The 22,532-nt window shown below is 22.7% G+C and overlaps 1 protein-coding gene across 1 annotated transcript in view; it reads right to left on the bottom strand.

Moving 5' to 3' along the window:
• Nucleotides 1–2,346: 2,346 nt before the first annotated feature.
• LOC134837622 (collagen alpha-2(I) chain) overlaps nt 2,347–22,532 on the bottom strand; it is a 32,612-nt gene continuing 12,426 nt past the window's right edge. The window contains exons 2-9 of the mRNA XM_063853005.1: nt 6,845–7,252; nt 6,063–6,158; nt 5,937–5,999; nt 5,478–5,876; nt 4,938–5,024; nt 4,837–4,875; nt 4,732–4,776; nt 2,347–3,082 (exon numbers count right to left, since the gene is read on the bottom strand). Of these exons, the coding sequence (XP_063709075.1) occupies nt 2,775–3,082; nt 4,732–4,776; nt 4,837–4,875; nt 4,938–5,024; nt 5,478–5,876; nt 5,937–5,999; nt 6,063–6,158; nt 6,845–7,252 (1,445 nt within the window). The 3' untranslated portion in view covers nt 2,347–2,774. The remainder of the gene's footprint in view (nt 3,083–4,731; nt 4,777–4,836; nt 4,876–4,937; nt 5,025–5,477; nt 5,877–5,936; nt 6,000–6,062; nt 6,159–6,844; nt 7,253–22,532) is intronic.

Raw genomic sequence — 22,532 nt, 5'->3', positions numbered from 1 at the left:
CTCTCGTTTTTTTTTTGTATTACATTTTCGTACATAAATGCTCAAGTGGCAGTAATTGTTTTTAAATGCAAATAAATATTATTTAAAAGTGTAATAAATATATCGAGAGTTGTTGGGACAATGTTGGTGTGAAAATTCAGATACGAGACGACAATCCCAGTTTTTTTTTTATTTTTGTATTTTTTTATTGATTAATCTAAATATTAATAGCTCATCTCTAAGCAGCTCCTTTCTAAAAGTGAAGCCGACTGGTAATGTAATAAAAATAAAGTCTGTGGGAAAAACTCACCTTAAAATTGAGTTCTCGTATCGCTGAATGATGATGAGAATGATGGACAAGGTAGATCAAAAAGGAGGAGTTTCCATGCAAATTCGTTCTTTGAGTTACTTACTTTTTGAGTAAAAAGTCAAAACTTTATTTGAAGTCCAAAATTTATTTGACTTAAAGCTTAAGTTTGAGGAATAAGTCACTTAAGTTTGACTTTTTTATATTTTTTTTAAATTTATTTTATTTTTTTCAGTTTTAAGTTATTTTTTGCTTTAAAACAGCATTTTGGTTTTTTAAAAGTTTTGAGTTATAAAATGATTAAAAATGATAAATTAGAGCCCTCTGACAAATTTTTATCCATTTGGAGCAAGATTTGACAAAAATGGCTTTGACATAGTTTTTGACACAGTTTTTGATTTGGTTTGCTCTTGATTTTTTGAGTTATAAAATGATTAAAAATGATAAATTAGAGCCCTCTGACAAATTTTTATCCATTTGGAGCAAGATTTGACAAAAATGGCTTTGACATAGTTTTTGACACAGTTTTTGACACAGTTTTTGCTCTTGATTTAGTTTTCAAAACAAAACTATGTCAAAGGAAATTTTTTTTTTTCAGTTTCAATTTTTTTGCAGTTTTGAGTTATAAAATGATTAAAAATGATAAATTAGAGCCCTCTGACAAATTTTTATCCATTTGGAGCAAGATTTGACAAAAATGGCTTTGACACAGTTTTTGACATAGTTTTTGACACAGTTTTTGCTCTTGATTTAGTTTTCAAAACAAAACTATGTCAAAGAAAAAATTTTTTTTTTTCAGTTTCAATTTTTTGGCAGTTTTGAGTTATAAAATGATTAAAAATGATAAATTAGAGCCCTCTGACAAATTTTTATCCATTTGGAGCAAGATTTGACAAAAATGGCTTTGACACAGTTTTTGACACAGTTTTTGACACAGTTTTGCTCTTGATTTAGTTTTTAAAACAAAACTATGTCAAAGAAAAATTTTTTTTTCAGTTTAAATTTTTTGGCAGTTTTGAGTTATAAAATGATTAAAAATGATAAATTAGAGCTCTCTGACAAATTTTTATCCATTTGGAGCCAGATTTGACAAAAATGGCTTTGACATAGTTTTTGACACAGTTTTTTTTTGCTCTTGATTTAGTTTTTAAAACAAAACTATGTCAAAGGAAAATTTTTTTTTCAGTTTCAATTTTTTGGCAGTTTTGAGTTATAAAATGATTAAAAATGATAAATTAGAGCCCTCTGACAAATTTTTATCCATTTGGAGCAAGATTTGACAAAAATGGCTTTGACACAGTTTTTGACACAGTTTTTGATTTAGTTTTGCTCTTGATTTAGTTTTCAAAACAAAACTATGTCAAAGAAATTTTTTTTTCAGTTTCAATTTTTTGGCAGTTTTGAGTTATAAAATGATTAAAAATGATAAATTAGAGCCCTCTGACAAATTTTTATCCATTTGGAGCAAGATTTGACAAAAATGGCTTTGATTAGTTTTTGACACAGGCTTGATTTTTTTAAAAAATTAAAAAATAAGTTTCAATTTTTTGGCAAAAAAATGATTATAACATGATAAATTAGAGCCCTTGACAAATTTTTATCCATTTGACAAAAAAAAATTAAAAAATAATAGTTTTTAAAAAAAATTAAATTTAAAAAATTTTAAAATTTTATTTTTAAAAAATAAAAAAATATAACATAAAAAATTAAAATTTGAAAAAAAAAATTAAAATGTAAAATATTCAAAATAAAACACAATTTTTTTATTATAATAATATAAAATGTATGTCACTATTTTTTATTTATTTCAATTCCTTTTCATAACGTTTAACAATAAAATTTATAAAAATTTCAACATTCTTTTGAATCGTATATTTTAATCACAATGGCGACATTCGAAGATTTAGTTATACAATATATTTATTTATAAAAAGCAACATTTCATTTTTTTTCTTTTAAACTTATCCAAAAGTAATAAAAGTTTGAAAATTCTTAAAAACTAAAAGCATTTTTTTTTCTTTTACGTATATTCTAAAAAATAATAATATTATAGAAGAAAGATCTAGAATGGAGGCAGTGAATGATTTTTTGTCATGATGGGCAAGAGAATTGGTAACTTTATATGTGGTAACATATTTTTTATGATAATACTGATCATTACAAACTAACTTGTTGCTTGGGGCAACAAAAATAGAAATAAAATATTTTTATGAGTAAAGTTGGTAGGAACATCCTTAGCACGAAAAAATTAAAAAAAAAACAATTTTTAATAAAAAGAATAAATAAAATCGTTAAAACTTAATAAGATGCTTATCATTGTAAAGATACATAAAGAAGGGGGCAGGGTCAGCATCAACATGCTATTCTGTTGTCTTAAACATAAATTTACAAAATTAATTGGAAAGGAGGGAATCTCTGTGGTTTCTGTCGTTTTTCATCGCATATAAATCGCTATATGTACAGACGGCCTACAAATTTTCGTCGCTTCTTACGATCGTCGTGGCGGCAAATATTCTCGTGTCGGTGTTTGTGTGTCACTTTGCCCGCCAGGACCGAAGCCAGGAGATGGGCGAGCACCAGGAGCGGGATATCCGGCAGCACCTCCGCCGCCAATTGGAGCAGGTGTGAATCCGCTGGGAGTTTGTCCTCCGAAACCGGGAGCGCCGCCAGGTCCTGCGGGAGTTGAGCCAAATGCGGGCGGCGGATAGCTTCCGGATGGCGGTGTGGGTCTCGATGGCGATGGGTATCCAGCGGAGGGTCCTTGTCCGGGAATTCCGAAGCCAGTGCCTGTTGGTCCTGTGAAAATTTGATGATTTTTGTTATTTTGTTTGAAATTAAAATGACTTGAAGACTTCGTCGTGTCTTAAAAAAAAAACTTTTTACGAATAAATGCTATTAATTTCATTTTATATTTATTTAAAACTTTTTATCCCTTTATTTTAATTTTTTTTTTTTCCATTAATTTTTTCGTCAAAAAAAATTAAATAAATTTAAAAAAAAATTTTAAAAAAATTATTAATTTTAAAAAAATAAATTTAAATTTAAAAATTGGTTTAATTTTTTTTTAAGTTGTCATCAAAAGTCAAATATTTTTTGAAATTTTGAATTTCAAAAAAAAAATTAAAAATAAAAAATATTTTAAGGAAAAAAATTTTTATTTTGATAAAAAATATCTAAAAAAAATCGAAAATTTATACTAAATGGTTTAATTTTTAAATACATTTTATTTTAATAAATTTTAATTTCTCAAAAATAAATTGAAAAATGTTTTAATTTTTTTTTAAATTATGAGAAATTAAAAAAAAATTCTATTTTCAACTTTAAAAAAAATTTAAACTAATATATCAATTAAAAAAAATTAATATGCTTCTTGTGGTATGCAATCAACTTTACTTGTCATATTTTCCAAAAAAATTCCCTTATTTTCTAAAATTTTTCTGCACAAAAACCTTCTTTTAGTTTAAATTTAATCATTACAAAAACCCGCAAAGAGTTTCTTGAATCAAAACTTGAGTTATTGTATGTCAAAGTTTGTATGGATTTCACGAATTTACAACCATACAAATTTTGACATGCTATAACTCAAGCTCTAATTCACAAATCTCTTCGGAATTTTTTGTAATGTATCAGAAATATGTTCAAGAAGGTTTTGGAGCAAAAAAAATTGAAAAATTTGTGGAAAATTAACAAAATTTCCCAAATATGACATGTGAGCTTCATTGCATACTACAAGATCTCGAAACTCCATTTTTCCATGTGTATGAAATTAATTGCATAATTTTGAGAGCCATAATTTTTGTTTTGAAAACAAACAAAAAATGTCGATGGGTAGAACGAAGTTAACAAGTCCATAAGTTTTAAATAATTTTTTAAATAAAATGTATAAAATAGAAAGGAAAAAAGTGCTGAGGTTAGTAACTACCAGAAACAAACATACCTGAGGAAGAATCGTCAGTATTTTCGTAATTATTATAGTCAACATTTTCTGGCTCGGAATCACTTTGAAGCGAATTAATGTTGTAAGGTTCGTCAGTCGCGTTTTCCTCTTGCGCGTCTAAGTTAAAGGAATCTTCAGAATCTGTATTTTGGTCATTATTCTCGTAATTTGTGTTTTGTTCATTTTCGTCATAGGAATAAATTTGCGAGTCTGTGTCTTCGGGCGTTTCGTTTTGTGCGTCGTCATCGTTAGATTCGTTTTCCGGTGCAAACCCGTTACCTGTAGAATCTACGTGCAAATTTTTTATGAGAGTAAAGTGTGTGTTAGTGTTTTGTGTGTGTTTGAGGTACGAACCTGTGGTCTCATCATATTGATCGAGAGTGTTTAGTGAAGGAGAGCTACTGTGTTTTGAGTCTACTGAAAGATTTTTTGTGTGTTATTTTGTGCAAAAAGTCTCTACTAAAGTGTTTTTTCGGAAGAAAAGTGTTCAAAATTGAATTAAACTAACCTGTTGGGCCTTGTCCAGCGCCGCCGAAACCTCCAGGAGCGGGTCCTGTAAATTTATTTTTTGTTGAAAAAATAATTTTTTGAGTTTAAAATTTGAAATTTTTACCAGTTGGTCCTTGACCTCCAAAGCCTCCAGCTGTTGGTCCTACAAAATGTCGCTCATATCTGTAGAAATTTGAGGAAATTATGAAAATTTTGTTAACTTACCTGTTGGTCCTGTTCCGGGACGTCCTCCGAATGTAGGTCCTGTTGGTCCGGTAGGTCCTTGTCCGGGTCTTCCGCCGAATGAAGGTCCTAAAATTTTAATTTTTTAATAGAATGTTTAAATTTTTTTAATAAAAAGTTTTTATAAAAATTTATTTTTTTTATAAAAATTTAATTTTTTAAATTAAATTTTTTTTTTTCATAAAAAATGTAGGTATTGAATTTTTTTTAACTCAATAAAATTTTTTTTTCATAAAGTTTTAGGTTTTTTTTTATTTTATTTTTTTTTTTAATTTTTTATGAAATTTTCATATTTTTTTTTCAATTTTTTTAATTAATTTTTCTGAAGAAAAATTTTACTCTTTCAAAAAAATGTATTTCTTTTCTTTTAAAATTATTTAATTTTTTTTATAAAATTATTTAAAATTTATAAATAAAATAAATAAATTAAAAATAAATTTTAAGAATTTTTTAATAAAAGATCAAAAATAAAATTATTTCAAAAATATTTTAATTTTTTAATAAAATTTTTATTTTTCTTACCAGTTGGTCCTTGTCCAGGAGCTCCTTGTCCAAAACCGCCTGGTTGTTGTTGCGTTGGAGGAGCGCCAGTTTGTGAATAATCATAAATATCAGCGTTGTTTCCGAACAATCCAGGAGCAGAGTTACAATCGAATTGATTCCACCAAACGCAAACCAAATGTTCTTGACTGAAAATTGTTCCATTGGGGCACAAAAAGTCAAAAGTTCTGTTCAACGCGCAAATATGGAAAACTTGACATTGGGCTTCAACATCGGCATAATATCCGGGGAATTGTTGTTGGTTGCAGTCGAAAGAAGTTTTTGGGATTTCCGAGTAAATTGGGTAATCTTGTCCAGGTTCGCCGGGAATAGCGGAATAATCGCCATCATAACTGCCGTCATCAGGTTGACCAGCGGGGCCTGAATTTATTTTAAAAAATTATTTTTTTTATTTTAATTTTTTTTTTAATTATAATTTACCAGCAGGTCCTGTTCCGCCAACACCTCCAACTCCTCCGATGCCACCAACGCCGCCAGTTGGTCCTTTTTAGTAAAAAAAAATTATTATTAAAAACAGTTTGGAGTGAAAAGTTGAAAGAAATTTACCTGTTGGGCCTGTTCCGGGTCTTCCTCCGAATGAAGGTCCTGATGGGCCTGTGCCTCCTTGTCCTGGTCGACCTCCGAATGTTGGGCCTGTCGGTCCTAAAATAAATATTTTTTGTTAATTAAACTTTTCTAAAAGGTTTTCTTTAATAATTTCAAAGACAAAAATTTAAATCAAATTTTAAAAAAAAATTAATTTATTTAAAAAAAATAAAATTCCGTAATTTTTTTTTTTTTAATAAAATTGAACAAAATTATTTTATCAAAAAACTTTTTTATTCTAAAAATTATCTTAAAATTCATAAATGCAAAAATAATAAAAAAAACAAGAACTGTTAATTTTTATTTTAAAAAAATTTTTATTTTTTATATTTTTTAATTTTTAATATTGTTATATTTTTTTTTTTATTTTTTTAATAATTTTTTTGTTAATTGAAAATTAAAAATTCAAGAAAAAAAATTAAAAATTTTTAATTTGAATTTAAACTTTTAATAAATAAATAATAAATAATTAATTTAAAAATAAATTTAATATTTTTGCATGAAAATCAAGAAAAAAAATTAAAAAAATTTTTTTTCACCTCATAATTTTTTTCAAAATTATTTTTTTTATAATTTTGTTAAAAAAATACTTATTTAAAATAATTTTATTTAAATTTAAAAAATTAAATATTTTATTTTAAAAAATTTAATTTTAATTTTTTTTTTATTTTAAAATTTTTTCTTTGAAATTTTTTTATTTAAAATTTTTTTTTTTTAGATTTTTCAACAAAAAAAATTCTCACCTGTTGGTCCCGTTCCAGGTCTTCCTCCGAACGCAGGTCCTGTCGCTCCTTGTCCCGGTCTACCGCCAAAGCCAGGCGCTCCGCCAGCTCCCGGAGCTGAACCTCCAAAGCCCGGAGATCCTCCAACGCCTGGCGCCGATCCTCCAAATCCTGGCGAACCTCCCGTCGGAAATCCTGGGTCTTGTAATCCGGGTCCTGCTGGTCTTCCCGCAGCTGGATATCCTGCTGTCGTGCCTGTTCCTGCGCCGCCGGGTCTGCCCGATGGATATCCTCCTGTCGATCCAATGGGTTGTTGGAAACCTCCGGGAGTTGTTCCGCCGCCGCCGCCACCTGGTGCTAATCCAACTTCGGGTCTGTCGTACGCATAACCGCTTTGTGCCCACGTACTCCGACTAATCGTTAATAAAGCTGCAATTTGAGAAGAATAAAAAAAATAATTAACATCGTAATTAAGGTTTTGCTGAAAAAAATTAAATTAAAATGAACAAAAGACCGCGCAATGTGTCAAATAATGCACACAAAACATCATTAAAGTCGTGTTTTACAAGAAAATTAACACACAGTGCGAACTTGATTGTTTGGGTCTTAATGAAAAAAATTTAAAAAAAATAATCAAGTATGAGAATCGCTGACATTGTCATTCGCAACAAGATCGGAGACACCGATTTTCACATCCAACAAAAGTTCATCTCATGTGAATTTTTTATTTTTATCTTTCGCACACCGAAATCAAGTGCAAGAATAATTTTTTTAGTTGATAATTAGTTACAAAGATTTTTTTCTTAATTTATTTTTATTATTTTATATTTTTCAAATAATCTCATGTTATATTGTTTCCAAGGTAGACTCTTTATTAATATTTCCCTTTCATAAAGTAAAGGCCAAAGTAACGTCTTCTCGTTCAATACTTAGAACACGTATGTGATTTATGTACTTAAACTTGACGAGTTACTTGTTAGACTGGGTCATTTATTTATTTAAATATTTTTTTTTATTTTTTTATTTAAAAATTCAAAAGAAAGGTTCGTCTTCTATTTAAAAATTCAAAAGTAAAAAATGTATTTAAATCTTTTGTTGACAAATTGACCTTTTTCGACCCACGATTGACTTATGTAAGATAAATTACAAAAAATAAATCATCGGTAACGAAAAAAAAACAATTACTACTTGTAATAATAACATAATACTACACGATAAAATATAAATAAATTACATTCGGTGCAAAATAAAAAAAAACATGCATACAAACGAGTCACTTTAAATAAAAAAAAAACATCAACAACATTGGTCATGAATTCATCTTCTTCTTGTTTCTTGAAAATGAATGAATACATATATTTTATAACAGATTACGGTAGTTATTAAATCATACATGCGCATGTTTTATGTGGAACGACGGAGTGATGCGATAATAATGTGTTTGGGCAAGTTGAGTTTTGTAGATGTTGTATTATTATTATAATGAAGTGAAGTGACAACATCATTGATTTTTTATTGATAGATTTTTTATTGAAAAAAAAAAATAAAATAAATTGATTTAAATGATTTCTTGTTTGATAATAAAATATTTTTAAAAAAATTATTGAATAAAATTTAAAAATTTTTTAAATTTAATTCTTATATATTTTAATCATTTAATATTGTTTATTCCTTTTTTTTAAATTTTTATAAATTATTAATATTAATTTAAATAATAATATTTAATAATATAATTTTAATAATATTAAGTTTAAATATTAATTTAAATTATTAATGATTTATTGAAATAGTTTAAATTTGTTTATTAAACAGTTTTAATTGTTTAAAAGAAAATTTTAAATTTTTTTTATATAAAATATAATTAAAATAAAATTTAAAAATATAAATTAATAATTAATTAATATAAAATTTAAAAAAATTTTTTTTAAAAAAAAAACATTAAAAATATTAATAAATATGAAAAACATTTTTATAAAAAAAAAATATTAAAAATATAGAATTATTTTTTTTAATATTTTTGAATATACTTAAATAATATTAAACAATAAATATCTTTATTAAATTCATATACTATTCTTCAAAAATTATGAACTTAATATATAATTTTATTTTTAAACTTAATATAATAATATTTAATAATAAAGTAAAACATTTTTTGCAAAAAATGCTGTTGCAAATGTAATATTTTAAATAATTAAAAATTGATATAAAAACAAAAATATGTTCATATTTTATAAATTTAATATTTTTTCTATTATTTAATCAAATTATTATTTTTATTTTAAATAAATAATAAATAAAATTTATTTTTATTTATTTATTAAATACAAAAGCATATATATTAAAAATATTTTTATAAATAAAATTATGTTTTCCATTAATTAAATGACAAAACAATTTTTATAATATTTAATCTAATATATAAAAATTTAATCAACGCCTTTAAAAAAAAGTTAATCCCTTAAACAAAATTCACGCCCGAAGAAGTTCATTTCGGTCAAAAGTTAAATAACCAAAAAGTCGAAAGTTAATTTTTTATAAATTTTTTTTCCCAAACAATAGCCGTCTACCATACGATCGTAAATGATAATGATAATAATTTTATAATAATAAAATCACACTCTCCATGCATAATTTTTATTGTTTATCGCATTTTATGCAAATATAAATGTTGTAGGTTAATAAAGCATGCAAAAAAGTCGTGTATCATCAGTTTGTCATCAGTTCGATTCGCAACATCTTCTCTCATATAACAATAAATTTTTAAAGCTTTATGTCAACGAAGCACGAGATTATTAATAAAAAAAAATTATTAATAAAGAAGTTCGTCGCTGAAAAATTCCACTTTTTCGATCATGTTTCGTTACATAATTTTTTTTTCAATTTTTTGTCCAACATTGGTGACTCTATTCGATCAAAGGCCCATAAATCTTGTCGCGATCGATAACATGTCGGATGTCCGATCGTTTAACAAATTAACAAAGAAGAAAAAAAGTAGGCAAGCGTAACTTGATACACACACTAAATGGTGTGAGTTACACAAAAATAAATGATCGAGACGTCTGACAACACAGAAAAAAACACAACAAATGATGAATAAAGCTTCTTAATGGACGCTTTATGCAAATTACTATCATTTCACTGCGCGCGCGTTAATACCCAACATGTTACCAAATTACAATGTTACTCATTCATTTGCGGCGTTTGAATGTCTCGTGTAGCTGCATGATGAGAATTTCCATTCATATTCATCGTATGCGCGAAATTTATAATGAAGTTGATGCGATGTGGTGACATATGATTAAATTAGCGTGTAAATGTGAAAAATTGCACTGTCAGTTGTCTATAATGGAATGTACGTGGGAGTTTTATTATGTTTTAATTTAGCGCTGTTTGTTTTAGGAAATTGACTTAATTTATACAGATTAATTATTTTTTTTGTGTTTTATATTAATTATGTGACATTAACCTATATTTTTATTTGTTTTATTGTGACATCTTTAACACTTTTATTTTTTTTATATTTATTTTTTGCAAAAAAATAAATGTTTCAAAAATATTTATTTTTTTTAATTATTTTAAAAATTTTAATTAAATTTAATAATATTAATAATTAAAAATAATAAAATTTAATTAATTAAAATTTTTAAATAATTATTTTTAGTTTAAAAAATATAAATTTAAAATTAAAACATAAGAAAAAAATAATTCGCTGTAAAAAATATTTTTGAATAAAAAAAATTATTTTAAAAAAAAATAAAAAAAAATATTGAAATCATTTTGTTTTTAATTTTCAAGTTTTTAATTTTATTTTATCATTATTATTTAATATTATGCTATTTTTTTAACTATTTTTCTTGAATTTTAAAAAAAGATATCAATTTTTTTATGACATAAAATATTTTTTTTTCGTTCTATATTAACTAAATAATTTTTTTTTTCGATAATCAATTTTGAATCAAATTTTCAACTCAAAATAGTTCTGTGTTGCAAAAAAAAAAATTAACCGGCTTCAAAAACTACAAAAAAAATATTTCAAATCATTTGTAACAACAAGTGATAGTTTTATATATGATAAAGGTGTGGTAGACAAAAGAAGAAGAAAAAAAATATAAAAAAAATAATAATGTTACTTCATACACTTTTGATGATATTACCCGTATTATAAAAAAATACTAAACACTGTTAAACTATTGTAATAATAAATGTTTAAAAAAATGAGCAGTCATCAAAAGCAGAAGAAGCTTCAGATAGTTATCACGTATCACGTGTGATGCCGACAGAAAGTTATGTTGTATAACAATATGACGGTATTTTGTACATTTTCGGACAAAACATTGGAATTTTTGGGTTTGATATAATACTAACATGTTTTGTTTTTTATTTTTTACAATAAATGAGGTACAAAGGTGATGCAATTATTGACATTTTGTAAAGAAAAAAGGTTAACAAAGAAATGTATCCGGCTTTTATTTTAAAATTATAAAACAATTTTCGCCAAAAGTAAAATCATATATCACCTACTTAAAATTTTTTATTTAATTTATTATTAAATAATTACACCCACAAAACAATTAAAATAACACCCGTCCAAAATTTGATCCAAATTTGCATAATCGATTTTTTTTTGTTTATGCTTCAATAGTTAGGTACTCGTTCCTTTTTAATTCGATCAAAAAATTATTATTTAATATTTTCTCCCAGAGAGAACCGCAAATTGTCAATTTTTTGCTTGTTTGTAACTGTTTGTTAAAATTTGAATGCATTTGTTAAATAATATTTATTTATTTGAGACTTAATTAAAAATGACCACCATCCTATAAAAAGTAAACATATACGTCACGGTTTGCATGAAAAAAATAATAATAATTATATCATAGTAAAAGTTCAACGTGTTGACCGATATTTTAACCTGTCTTCCGTGCCAAACAACCGTAACGAATCAAAAAAAAATATTTTGATAAAAAAATCTAATGTAGGTAAAGGTATCGAAAATTAATCAAAGTAAGATATATGAAATGAAAGGGATTTTTGAGAGACACGAATTTGCAAAAAAAAATAAATATAAAAAAATAATTAATTATGTAGCGCCGTTGAAATGACGCGTGTTTGATGTTTAAATATGTTAGAGATATCAATCTCTTGTAATATTTATTTATTTATAAATATTTATATTTATTTTAAATATTTGATTATCTTTAAAAATCTTATTAATTTATTATTCAAATTTAATAATTTTTTTAATTGTCGTAAAAAATAATAAAGAACATAATATTTAATTAAATATTTTAAAAATTTTTTTTTTATATTTATTTTTTTTTATTTTATTTATATATGTTAATAATTTTAATTTTTTAATATTTTAATTATAAGAAAATAATTTTTTTCTTGAAAGTTTTATTATTTATTATTTAGAATAAATATATTTTTGTAAATTTTACATTAATAGTTCCATGAAGTTTGAATTTATGTAAAATAATTGTTTAATTTTTTTTATTTTTATTCAAAAAATATTAAATTAATTATTTTTTATTTAAATTAAATTCAATTAAATATTTTTTTTATTTCTCATAAGAAATTAAAAAACCAACAATTAATTAAAAGTTAAATATTTTAAAATATTTGATAAATTTATAGATATTTTCTTTCTTTCTACTCTGCTTTATTTATAGATATTTTAATCAAGAAAATTATTATTTTTATGTAATTTCATTGATTTTTTTATTTAAATGTTATCTAAATAATTTTTTAATAAGCAAAGAACTTTTACGAATTTTCTATGTGATTTTCTTATTTTTTTAAAAATATTTTTTAAATTTATTTTTGAAAATTTTCGTAGTTTTCGAAAATTTTAAATAATTTTGGTAATAATTAAATTAATTGAATTTAAATAAAATTTTAATTAATTAAATTTGTTTTTTTTAATTGTAAAAATCAAATAAATATAATAAATATAAAACAAATAATTAAATTTTTATTTTTTTATTCAAAATAAAAATTTCATGCATTTTTTATTTCTTTAAAATTGAAATTAAAGAAAATCTTAATTTTTCACATCTTTTATCAATTAAATTTTTAATTAATTTTAAACAAAAACTCATAATTAACACTAATTATTATCTTTATAGAAGAACTTTAATTACCGTAACTGACACCCAGCACCATTCAAGTCATCTTGACAGACAATCTGACGCAAATGACCTGTAACACAATCGCTACTTGCTCCAGAGGCACACTCGTCATCATTAATACTCATTTTGCATCACTTTTTTTCAAATGTTTTTCGTTCGAACGTGTGCTTTATTAAAAGAGTTTTGAAATCATAAATATCATAATAGCAAAAAAAAAATCATAAAAAAAATATCCAAACAAATTATTTATTTCTTCATTTACGTGTTAATGCCGCGCGATAGACTGCATAGATTAGAAATGAGAAGAGAATGGAAAAAAATAAAAAGAAATAATAAAAATTGTGCTTCTCGTTAAGTAACGTTATATTTAAGTATATCTCGTATTTAAAAGTAGTCAGACAATTTTTTTTTTGTTTTATTGGGGCTTCTGCAATCATATCGATTGACTAGACTGCGCTTTAATAAATTCATATCTCTTGTTTTGCACAAATAAACGTGCTTTGTCAAATAATGTTGTCTCATAAAAAATACTAGATTATTTTTCATCTTCCTATATAAAATGGTATGAAATTGTTGAATGTAATAAAAATGTAGATTTGATTCGAATCAAAGGTAATTGAATTGAAATTGAATCGAAGAAACGTGTTAAACATGTGATAATTAATATCCCGATGAATGAATCATGTTTCATAGCGTTTTGTATTTTTTTATGGTTTACTTTTTTTTATTTCATTCAGAATCGATTTAATAATTTATTTTATGTTTCAATGGTTTATTGTAAAATTATCTCGGATGCATTGATTGAATTATTTTTTGTATTCAAGTGGCGATGCACCAAAGGTCTTTATGTTACAAAAAATTTTCAGTGGCGGATTTTTTTTAAAGTTTATAAAGTTGAGTATTTAATAAAAAAATCGTAAAAAAAATATTTTTCATTTTTAATCAATTTTTTTTATTTTTTGATTATCTTTTTTTTAGATTTTTTTAATTTTTATTTATTTAATTTTTTTTTTATTTTAATTTAATTATTTTATTAAAAAATGTAAAATAATTATTTTTTTTAAATTTTTTAATTACCTAATTATTTTAAATTTCATTATTTATTTTTGATTATTTTTTTCTATTTTTTATTATTTAATTTATTTTTAAACTTCTAATGTTTAAATTTTTTATTTATTTTTTACAGAAAAAAAACACGTAAAAATAGGAAAATTTAAAAAATATTTTTCAAAGGATTTTTAAATAAATTATTTTAGTTTTATTAAAATTTTATAAGCTAAAACATAAAATTTATTTTTATGAATTTTTTATAATATTTTTTTTTTTAAAATTATATTTTTATGTTTCTTTTTATTAATTTTATTTTTTTTTTATTTATTTTTTTATGTTTTTTATTTTTTAATTTTTTTAAAGATAGATTTTAATTCAGAAAAAATATATAAATCCGCTACTGCCAACTGTGATTAGCTTAGCATGTTATATAATAATGACGACCGTGATGTTCGATTTTTTATGTAATATAATAATAAATAAATGTTGCTCGTATGCTTAAATGCATTGTTTTAACAATAAAACAGTGAGACAACCACAACTTAATAAATATACATAAACACATCGAAGTGATGTTATACATTAAAGAAGATGCCAGCATACGTGTTTCGTTTAGTCTTTCGAATGGCGATGTATAAAAGAACATGAAATATGTAGAATATTCACGTTTTTTGCATCATTTATATTACATTGTATTGTATCAGAATCGCCACATCTTATTTAATGAGTTTTTTTTACGTGTTTCAAACATGTGATTGTGCATTTATAAAGAATTCGTAATGAGTTCTAATTCATTTTTAACTAGCTGAATGTCTAAAATTGGTAGATTTAAAATTGAAAAAAAAAATTATTGTTTGTTGGAATTTGTAATAATAAGCCTTCTAATGATTGTCTGAATATTTTTCTATCAGATCGTCTTCATGTTATATTTTTTTTTTTATTATTTTTGAAAAAAAAATTAAAGAATAAAGTTTAATTATTCTTTATAAGGAAAACGGAGTTTCCATATATGAAAAATATTATTTAAATTGTTTAATAAAATTTTTTAACATAAAAAAATCTTCATGAGAATCATCTTTAAAAATTTTTATATTTTTTAAGGACGTTGAATTTTACATTCTAAAATATTTTTTTTTTTAATTTTTAACTTTTTATAAGTTTATAGTATATTAAAAAAAAATTAAAATTTTTTAAATAAAATTTATTATTTAAAAATATTGACAAAATTTTAATTTTTAATTTAACTTTTTTGCAAAATTTTTTTTTTATGCTAAATTTTTTGTTTCTTTTTATAGTTTTTGCACTTCTAAAAACGAATAGAAAAATAATTTTAAATTTTTAATAAACAATTTTTTTTTAATTTTAAAATAAAAACTTAAATTTTAAGTTTCAAACTTTGATTTATTAATAATTAATTTTTTTTTATTTTTTTGAATTTTTGACAAAATTTTAATTTAATTTTTTGTAATTTTTTTTGTTTTAAAAGTTTTGGTTCATTTTATAGTTTTTGCACTTCTATAAATGAATAAAAAATGATTTTAAGTTTTTAATTAAAAAATTATATTTTTTTTAAATATAAAAAAAACTTGAATAATAAATAATTATTTTTTTTTATTTTTATTATTTTTTTAAATTTTTATTAATCATTTTTGTATTTTTATTAAATTTTTAAAATTAATTTAATATAAAACTTACCAAAGAATAAAGACAACGATCTCATCTTGTTGATGCTGATATAAGTTATTTTAAATAATTTTTTTAAATTTCAACAATTTCTGTAATTAAAATAAATATTTTTGTCATGTATTCTTCAAGTCTTTTTTTCGAAAAAAAATGAGAATCAAATTTTTGGAGACAATTTTATTTGAAATAAATTAAACAGAATCCATAAAAAAAATTATTTAAAAAATACAATTTTTAATTTAATTTTTTTAATTCAAAAATTTAATTTTTTTTTACACTTTATATTTTTTTTAAAATAAATATTTTAATAAAATAAATTTAACACTGAAAATATTAAAAAATTATTTTTTCATAATTAATAAATAATTTTACTTTTTAAATTGCACCAAAAATTTGAATCAACACTTTAATTTTTTTTATTTTTTCTGTCTTTAAATATTTTATTTTTTTAATTTTTTTTTCACTTTATATTTTTTTTTTAATTTTTTACCTCGCTTATTTGCGAGCTCCAACAAATGCACAAGTAAAGGAGCGATAAATGATTAAAACAAAGTCTAAAAAGGGACTGAACTCAACAAACAATTTCCATTTGTATTTATACTACCTGAAAATTTGTATGTGCAGAAAATCGCGCCGTACCAAATTTAAAATGTGTGTCTTTTTCTTTTTTTTTTTTTTTGACCGTGTCGTACACAAGCCATACGTCACATCTTCATCATTCACAGCCACCCACTCTCTTCTACTTTTTGGATTCATCGAGCGTCGTACAGCGAATGCACATTTTTGTTGTTTTGTTCATTTTGCACACAAAAGCTAACCGGTGTATTTTTCGTACGACGCGGTACGAGCATAAAAAGCTCGCGAGTTTTGAGAGTCGTCGTCGTTGTTCGTTGTTCGTTTTGTTGTTTATCTAATCTCACACACTGTTTGTATTAAATTTTCTTGTACCTGACAAAAGTGAGAGGAGACTCATGTGTGTGCGATATTGCCATTGTTTCGAGCTAAATTGCGGCTTGTGTTCTCGAGCAACATACGAGCGATGCAACAAAAAAAATTCATCGCTTCATTATTCTAAACGAACAAAACAATCGATGATGAAAGCTTTTTGCTTATTAATTTATTGTCTTGCAATTAAACGTCTATATCTTCTAGTCTATTTATTTACTCTCAATAATTAAATGAAAATAATAATAATTGCAAAATGTTGTTTTTTCTGAGATTGATTGAATTTTTTTCCGAAAGGCGGGCAAGTGGCGTCAGATTTTTCTATTTTTTAGCGAGAGAAAAAAAAATGAGATCAGAAATAATGACTTCATTTACTTTGACACTCCTAACATACATTTGCGATTGAGAAATAATTATAATAATAATAAACAAAATGATTAAAAATAAATTAACATGCACCGAATTTTTGTGTCACACGTTACATAAGTTCGCCAAAAATAATCTGCGCAAAAAAAAACTTAGATAGGTCAGTATTATTTTAATAATTTGCATGTATAACAAATTAACAAACCAAAAAAAAAATTGCGGATCAAATAATATCATTATTACTATATTGTACGCATGATTAATAAAAACATTTATGTTAATAATATTTTTAAAACTAGATTTCCTGCTAGCCGATTTTTTTTTCTCGTTACCTTTGGAGAGAAAGATTTTGAGTTTGTGTGTCATTTTTTGTGCTTCTCTTGTAGTTTGATACATTAATTATATTATTGTGTTTCCTTTGTGACTAACTAGCATGACATCGCATGCCAAAAATATTTTCTTTTGTCTTTCTCAGCGTTTAATTAATGAGTGGATGATTAAATTATTTAATGTTGATATTATTTAATCATCAATCATTTTTTTTTTGTTTAAAAAAATATTAAATAATTAAATGTATTATTTAAATTTGTTAAAATTAAATGAAATACATTTTACATGAATTATTTTCTGTTTTAAAAAAGATATGAAAAAAACGCAATAATTCATTATTTTAATTGCATTTAATTTTATTTTAATTTTAATTTAAAAAAAATATTTTTTTTTAATTTTTTTTTTTTTTATATTTTATTAAAAAAAATTAATTTAGTTAAAAAATTATCTCAAATTTATAAAAAAAAAATGTTCAAGAGAAATAAATTATATTAAATATTTTTTTTCAAATGAAATCGATTTGAATAAATTTGATTTGGTTTTGAAATTATTGAAAATTAAGTAAAAATAAAACTAAAAATTAATGTAAAAAAATTTTAGTATCCTTAAATTATTTTAATTTAATTAAATTTTTTTTTTATTAAAAAAAATAATTAAAGCCAAAACAAACTCAAAATTTTAGAATTTTTCAACATTTGTTTATTTTCAAATATATTAAGAGAAATTGAATTAATTTAAAAATTAATTATTTAAAAAAAAATTTAATATTAAAAGTTTTTAATAAACGAAATTAATTGTAAAAAAAAAATAATTTTCACGAAATAATTCTAAATAATTTTTATAGTTTTTGCCATTTTTTTTTTTTCTTAAATTTAGGCCGCTCCAAATAAAACGCAATAGTTTTGTCCGATATTTTTGAAAAAAATGGGGGTCATAATAAAAAAAAAAATTTGAAATACTTATTTTCATACAAAATGCTAATTTTCAAACAATTTTTGGCCGTTAATCAATCATTGATATTTGTTTAAAAACTGATGTAAGAACATTTAAATTAAATTGAAAAAAATAAATTAAAAAAAAAATTACAGTAACTTTTATGAAAAATATTATTAGAGAAGAAAATCCATGCTAAAATACAATTTTTAATACAAATTTTTCAAAAAATTAAAAAAATATAATTTTTTTTTCAAAAATTCTTAAAATTGTATAAAAATAAGACCAAAAAACGGTAATAATTGATGAAATTTTTAACTTTTTTATTTTTTTTTTTGCCCCACGCGTTTTTGGAATTTAAAATGGGGCATCGGACAAAACTATTGAGTTTAATAAAGTTATAAAATATATACAAATGAAAAATTAATTTAAAGCAAAATTGTAAATTTTTACTTTTATTCTTAATTTTTTTATTTATTTTTATTATTGATTTTTTTGATTTTAAATTTTTTATTTTTTGATAAATTACTGAAAAAACATTTTTTAAAATTAAATTTTATTTGTATGTTAAAAATTTAATAATTTTACAAAAATCTTAAAGCAGCATAGATTTTTTTTAAATTACAATATTTTGTTTATTTTTCTATAATTTAAACATTTTTTAATCAATTTAATACAATTACAATTTTTTAAATTAAATTTTAAAACATTTAAGAAAATCGTTTATAATACGATTAAGTTGCGTGTCAAACTATCATAAAGTCTTGCTCATCTTCATTTTTTTTTCAAATAATGACGATAGAACGCACATCAATCAAAATAATGATGAATGTTGAAAGATCGCTGCATAGAATACCAAAGCAGCAAAATTATTAACACTCGAGTCTAGGTCACTTATTGCTCATCCTCATACACAGATCGACATCGAGTGATGCTCATTTATGGTTCATCAAACATTTTTACGATGCACTTACCGTAGACGTTGTTTCAAGCAGGTGAGCTCATAAATATAATGACATAATTGATTTTTTTCCATACATGATCGAGACTTTGAAAAATGTGTTAAAAATGCAAAATAGAAAAAAAAATCAGAGTGTAATTATAATGGCATTTACATCAATCATTGGCGCATTAACGACTTTGTTGTATTCGTACAAGTGCAAAATTTGTAATAAAAATAACAATGTAAAAGTATCTAGGCCTGGCCCTCCGAACCTTCGTTTGATGCCAAATGATGACGACGAGCTGTTGATGTCAGAAAAAAAAAGAACACACCGCGAAACACATTATGTAATTAGAATGTGGTTGCCGCGCGGTGCAATAATAATAATGATACATAAATATTCATTAATTTTACATGCGGTTTTGTGTTAATCGCAACTTAATGCACATCGTACAGGTGATTGTGTCCTCTGCGTGCCTACAAAGATTTTTCAATTATCAAAATACCCTTTTATGTTCATTCTGGTTATTGTAACATGAACGAGCATCTCTCAAGACATATTCAAACTAAATCTATCTTAATCAATTACGCGTCACGTAATGTGCATTATGTGCCGTCGTTCATGTCGAGTGCATGTGTAAAGGTAATAATAATAATTATGTGTTAAAGTACATGAAAAACATATCCTGCAGCGATAAATTTTTGTAATCGCTTATACGTAAAATATATTTATATTGTGTGGTGATCGACTAACATTAGCGGCATTAATGTCACAGTGTTGCAAAAATTATTAATTTTATTTATTTAAATATTTAAAAAAAAATCTATTTTAAATTAAAAATATATTTAAATAATAATAAATAAAAAATAATAAATAATTTATTAAATCGCTAAAAAAATTTTATAATACTAATTTAATTTCAAAATTCATAAAAATAATTTTTATATTTTTAATTAAATATTTAATAATGTTAAATAATATATTTAATTATTTTTCATACAAATATTTTTTTAATTTAATATTAATTTTTTTTTATATTTATGTTAATTAACATTATTTTTTTTATTATTTATTATTTTTATTTAATTTATTTTTAATATTTTCGAAAAAATATATTTAAAAATAATTAATAATAATTAAAAACCATGCATAAAATAATAAGAATATTAAATTTTTTTTTTTTATAAAAAAAAATTATGTATGTAAAAAACAAAAATTTAAAAAAATATATACTTCAATAAATAAATTTTATCATATTTTATATTTTTAATATTTTTTTAATTTAATTAATTATTTTTTAATATTTATGTTAATTAACATTATTTTTTAATTATTTATTATTTTTATTTAATTTATTTTTAATATTTGCGAAAAAATATATTTAAAAATAATTAATAATAATTAAAAAACTATGCATAAAAAAATAAAAATATTATTTTTTTTATAAAAAAAATATGTATATAAAAAACACTTTTTTTTAAATATACTTTAATAAATAAATAAATTTTATCATATTTTATATTTTTAATAATTTTTTTGATTAATTCTTTATTTTAATATTTTTCTCGATTTTTTATAAAAATATTAAATAAATTAATGAAAGATATTAAAATTATAAAAAATTATTAAAACCTTTAAAAATTTTAGTAACACCGTGAAACATGCGAAAACTGATTATTAATAAACAAATAAAACTAAACTTTATGATGGAAAACTAACATTTTTTGCATGGAGATGATTATCATTAAAAACTCATACATGAATAGATGGAATTTGTAGGTTATTATAATAAAATCATAAAACATGACAGAATGTAATATTATTTTATTTATAATGTGATACAAAATGTAATATATGAAGATGACTTACTTGACCAAAAAAATGTTCATGTATCATAATAAATATAAAAAATTAAAGTAAACGTAAACTTAATATTTTGAAATAATTATACATGTTGTATATTTTTTATTATATATATTTTAATTAATTTTTAACATTCACATTATATATAATAATAATAAAAATTAATATTATTTTTTTTTGTTTTAATATTAATGATTATGTTTTAACGATCTATAATTGAATCATCATAAAATTAATTTTTATTAATTTAATTAGAACATTAGTATTCTCACGTTTAATTTTGTAAAAGTAAAAAAAATGTATAAAATTTTCCATACAAGTTTTTATAAATAAAATTTTTATACGAGATGATGCGCCAGATGCGCGCAATCAATAAATCTACTTTTAAAGACATTTTGTGATTTATTGGCTATAATAATAAATGTGTACCAATAACGAAACATTTTTATATTATTATTATTATTTTTTTATTTTTTAAATAATAATAATAAAAAAATACCGCAAATGTGTAGGATTGAACAAGGAATCCAATAACATCAAAGAAGAAGATTGCATGTCTCATATCAAGATTATTTTCTTACTTCTTGTGTAAGTCTCTAAATAATAATAACGTTTTAATAAAAGTTTCGAATAAAGCGGACAAAATGTTAAGGTCATTAGAATTGTTCTGACCTAATTTTTATTTTTTTATATTTTTTTTTATTATTATTTTGATGGATGTTTAATAATAATATTATTACATAACATTCCTCCTTCTTTACTCTTTTTTTCTTTATTATTATTTTTTTGCGACGGCACACTTAACGTTACAAACAAATCTTTTAATGAATTTCTCAACAATTTTATGATTCATATTTCATTTATTTTTATCGTCTTTTTCCAGAGGTCTCGTAGAATAAAAAGCTTATGGACAGCTCCTGTTGAAGAAATACAAAACAAAAAATAAGTATGAATAATGTACAAAAATAAAAATTGAAAGTCTACATACACAACAAAGCAAAAAAAAAGAACAGTGAACAGTGCAAAATGCAGAGCACTTGAATTATGTTTGATGCACAATTATAATTTATTGTTTATCACCTTAATGATCGCATTCTCATAAAATATGAAACATCATGAAAAACAAATTTGCACAAAAAACCACTGTTACTAATTTTAACTTGTTATAAACTTGCGAATATTTTTTTTTTTATTAAACAAAATTTTAACTTAATTTTATTTTCAGTGATTTGAAAAAAAATCATCATAACTTTAGACAACAAAATATATTTTTATATATAAAAACCTAGAAAAAAAATCAAAATGTTGTAATAATGAACCTCTTGCCACAGGCCTTTGATGCATTTTTTAAAAAAAAATATAAAAAAAAACTTTAATGAACAAGAAAAAAAATGCATTGAAACATCATTCATAGTTCCTTCATACATTTATCTCTTCATTATTATTATTATACAGCAGCAAACC

This window comes from Culicoides brevitarsis, chromosome 1 (assembly GCF_036172545.1).
Source record: "Culicoides brevitarsis isolate CSIRO-B50_1 chromosome 1, AGI_CSIRO_Cbre_v1, whole genome shotgun sequence".
Classification (NCBI taxonomy): Eukaryota; Metazoa; Arthropoda; class Insecta; order Diptera; family Ceratopogonidae; genus Culicoides; species Culicoides brevitarsis.
Note: the sequence above shows the minus strand (reverse complement) of the source record. Positions and strands in the feature narration are given on the sequence as shown.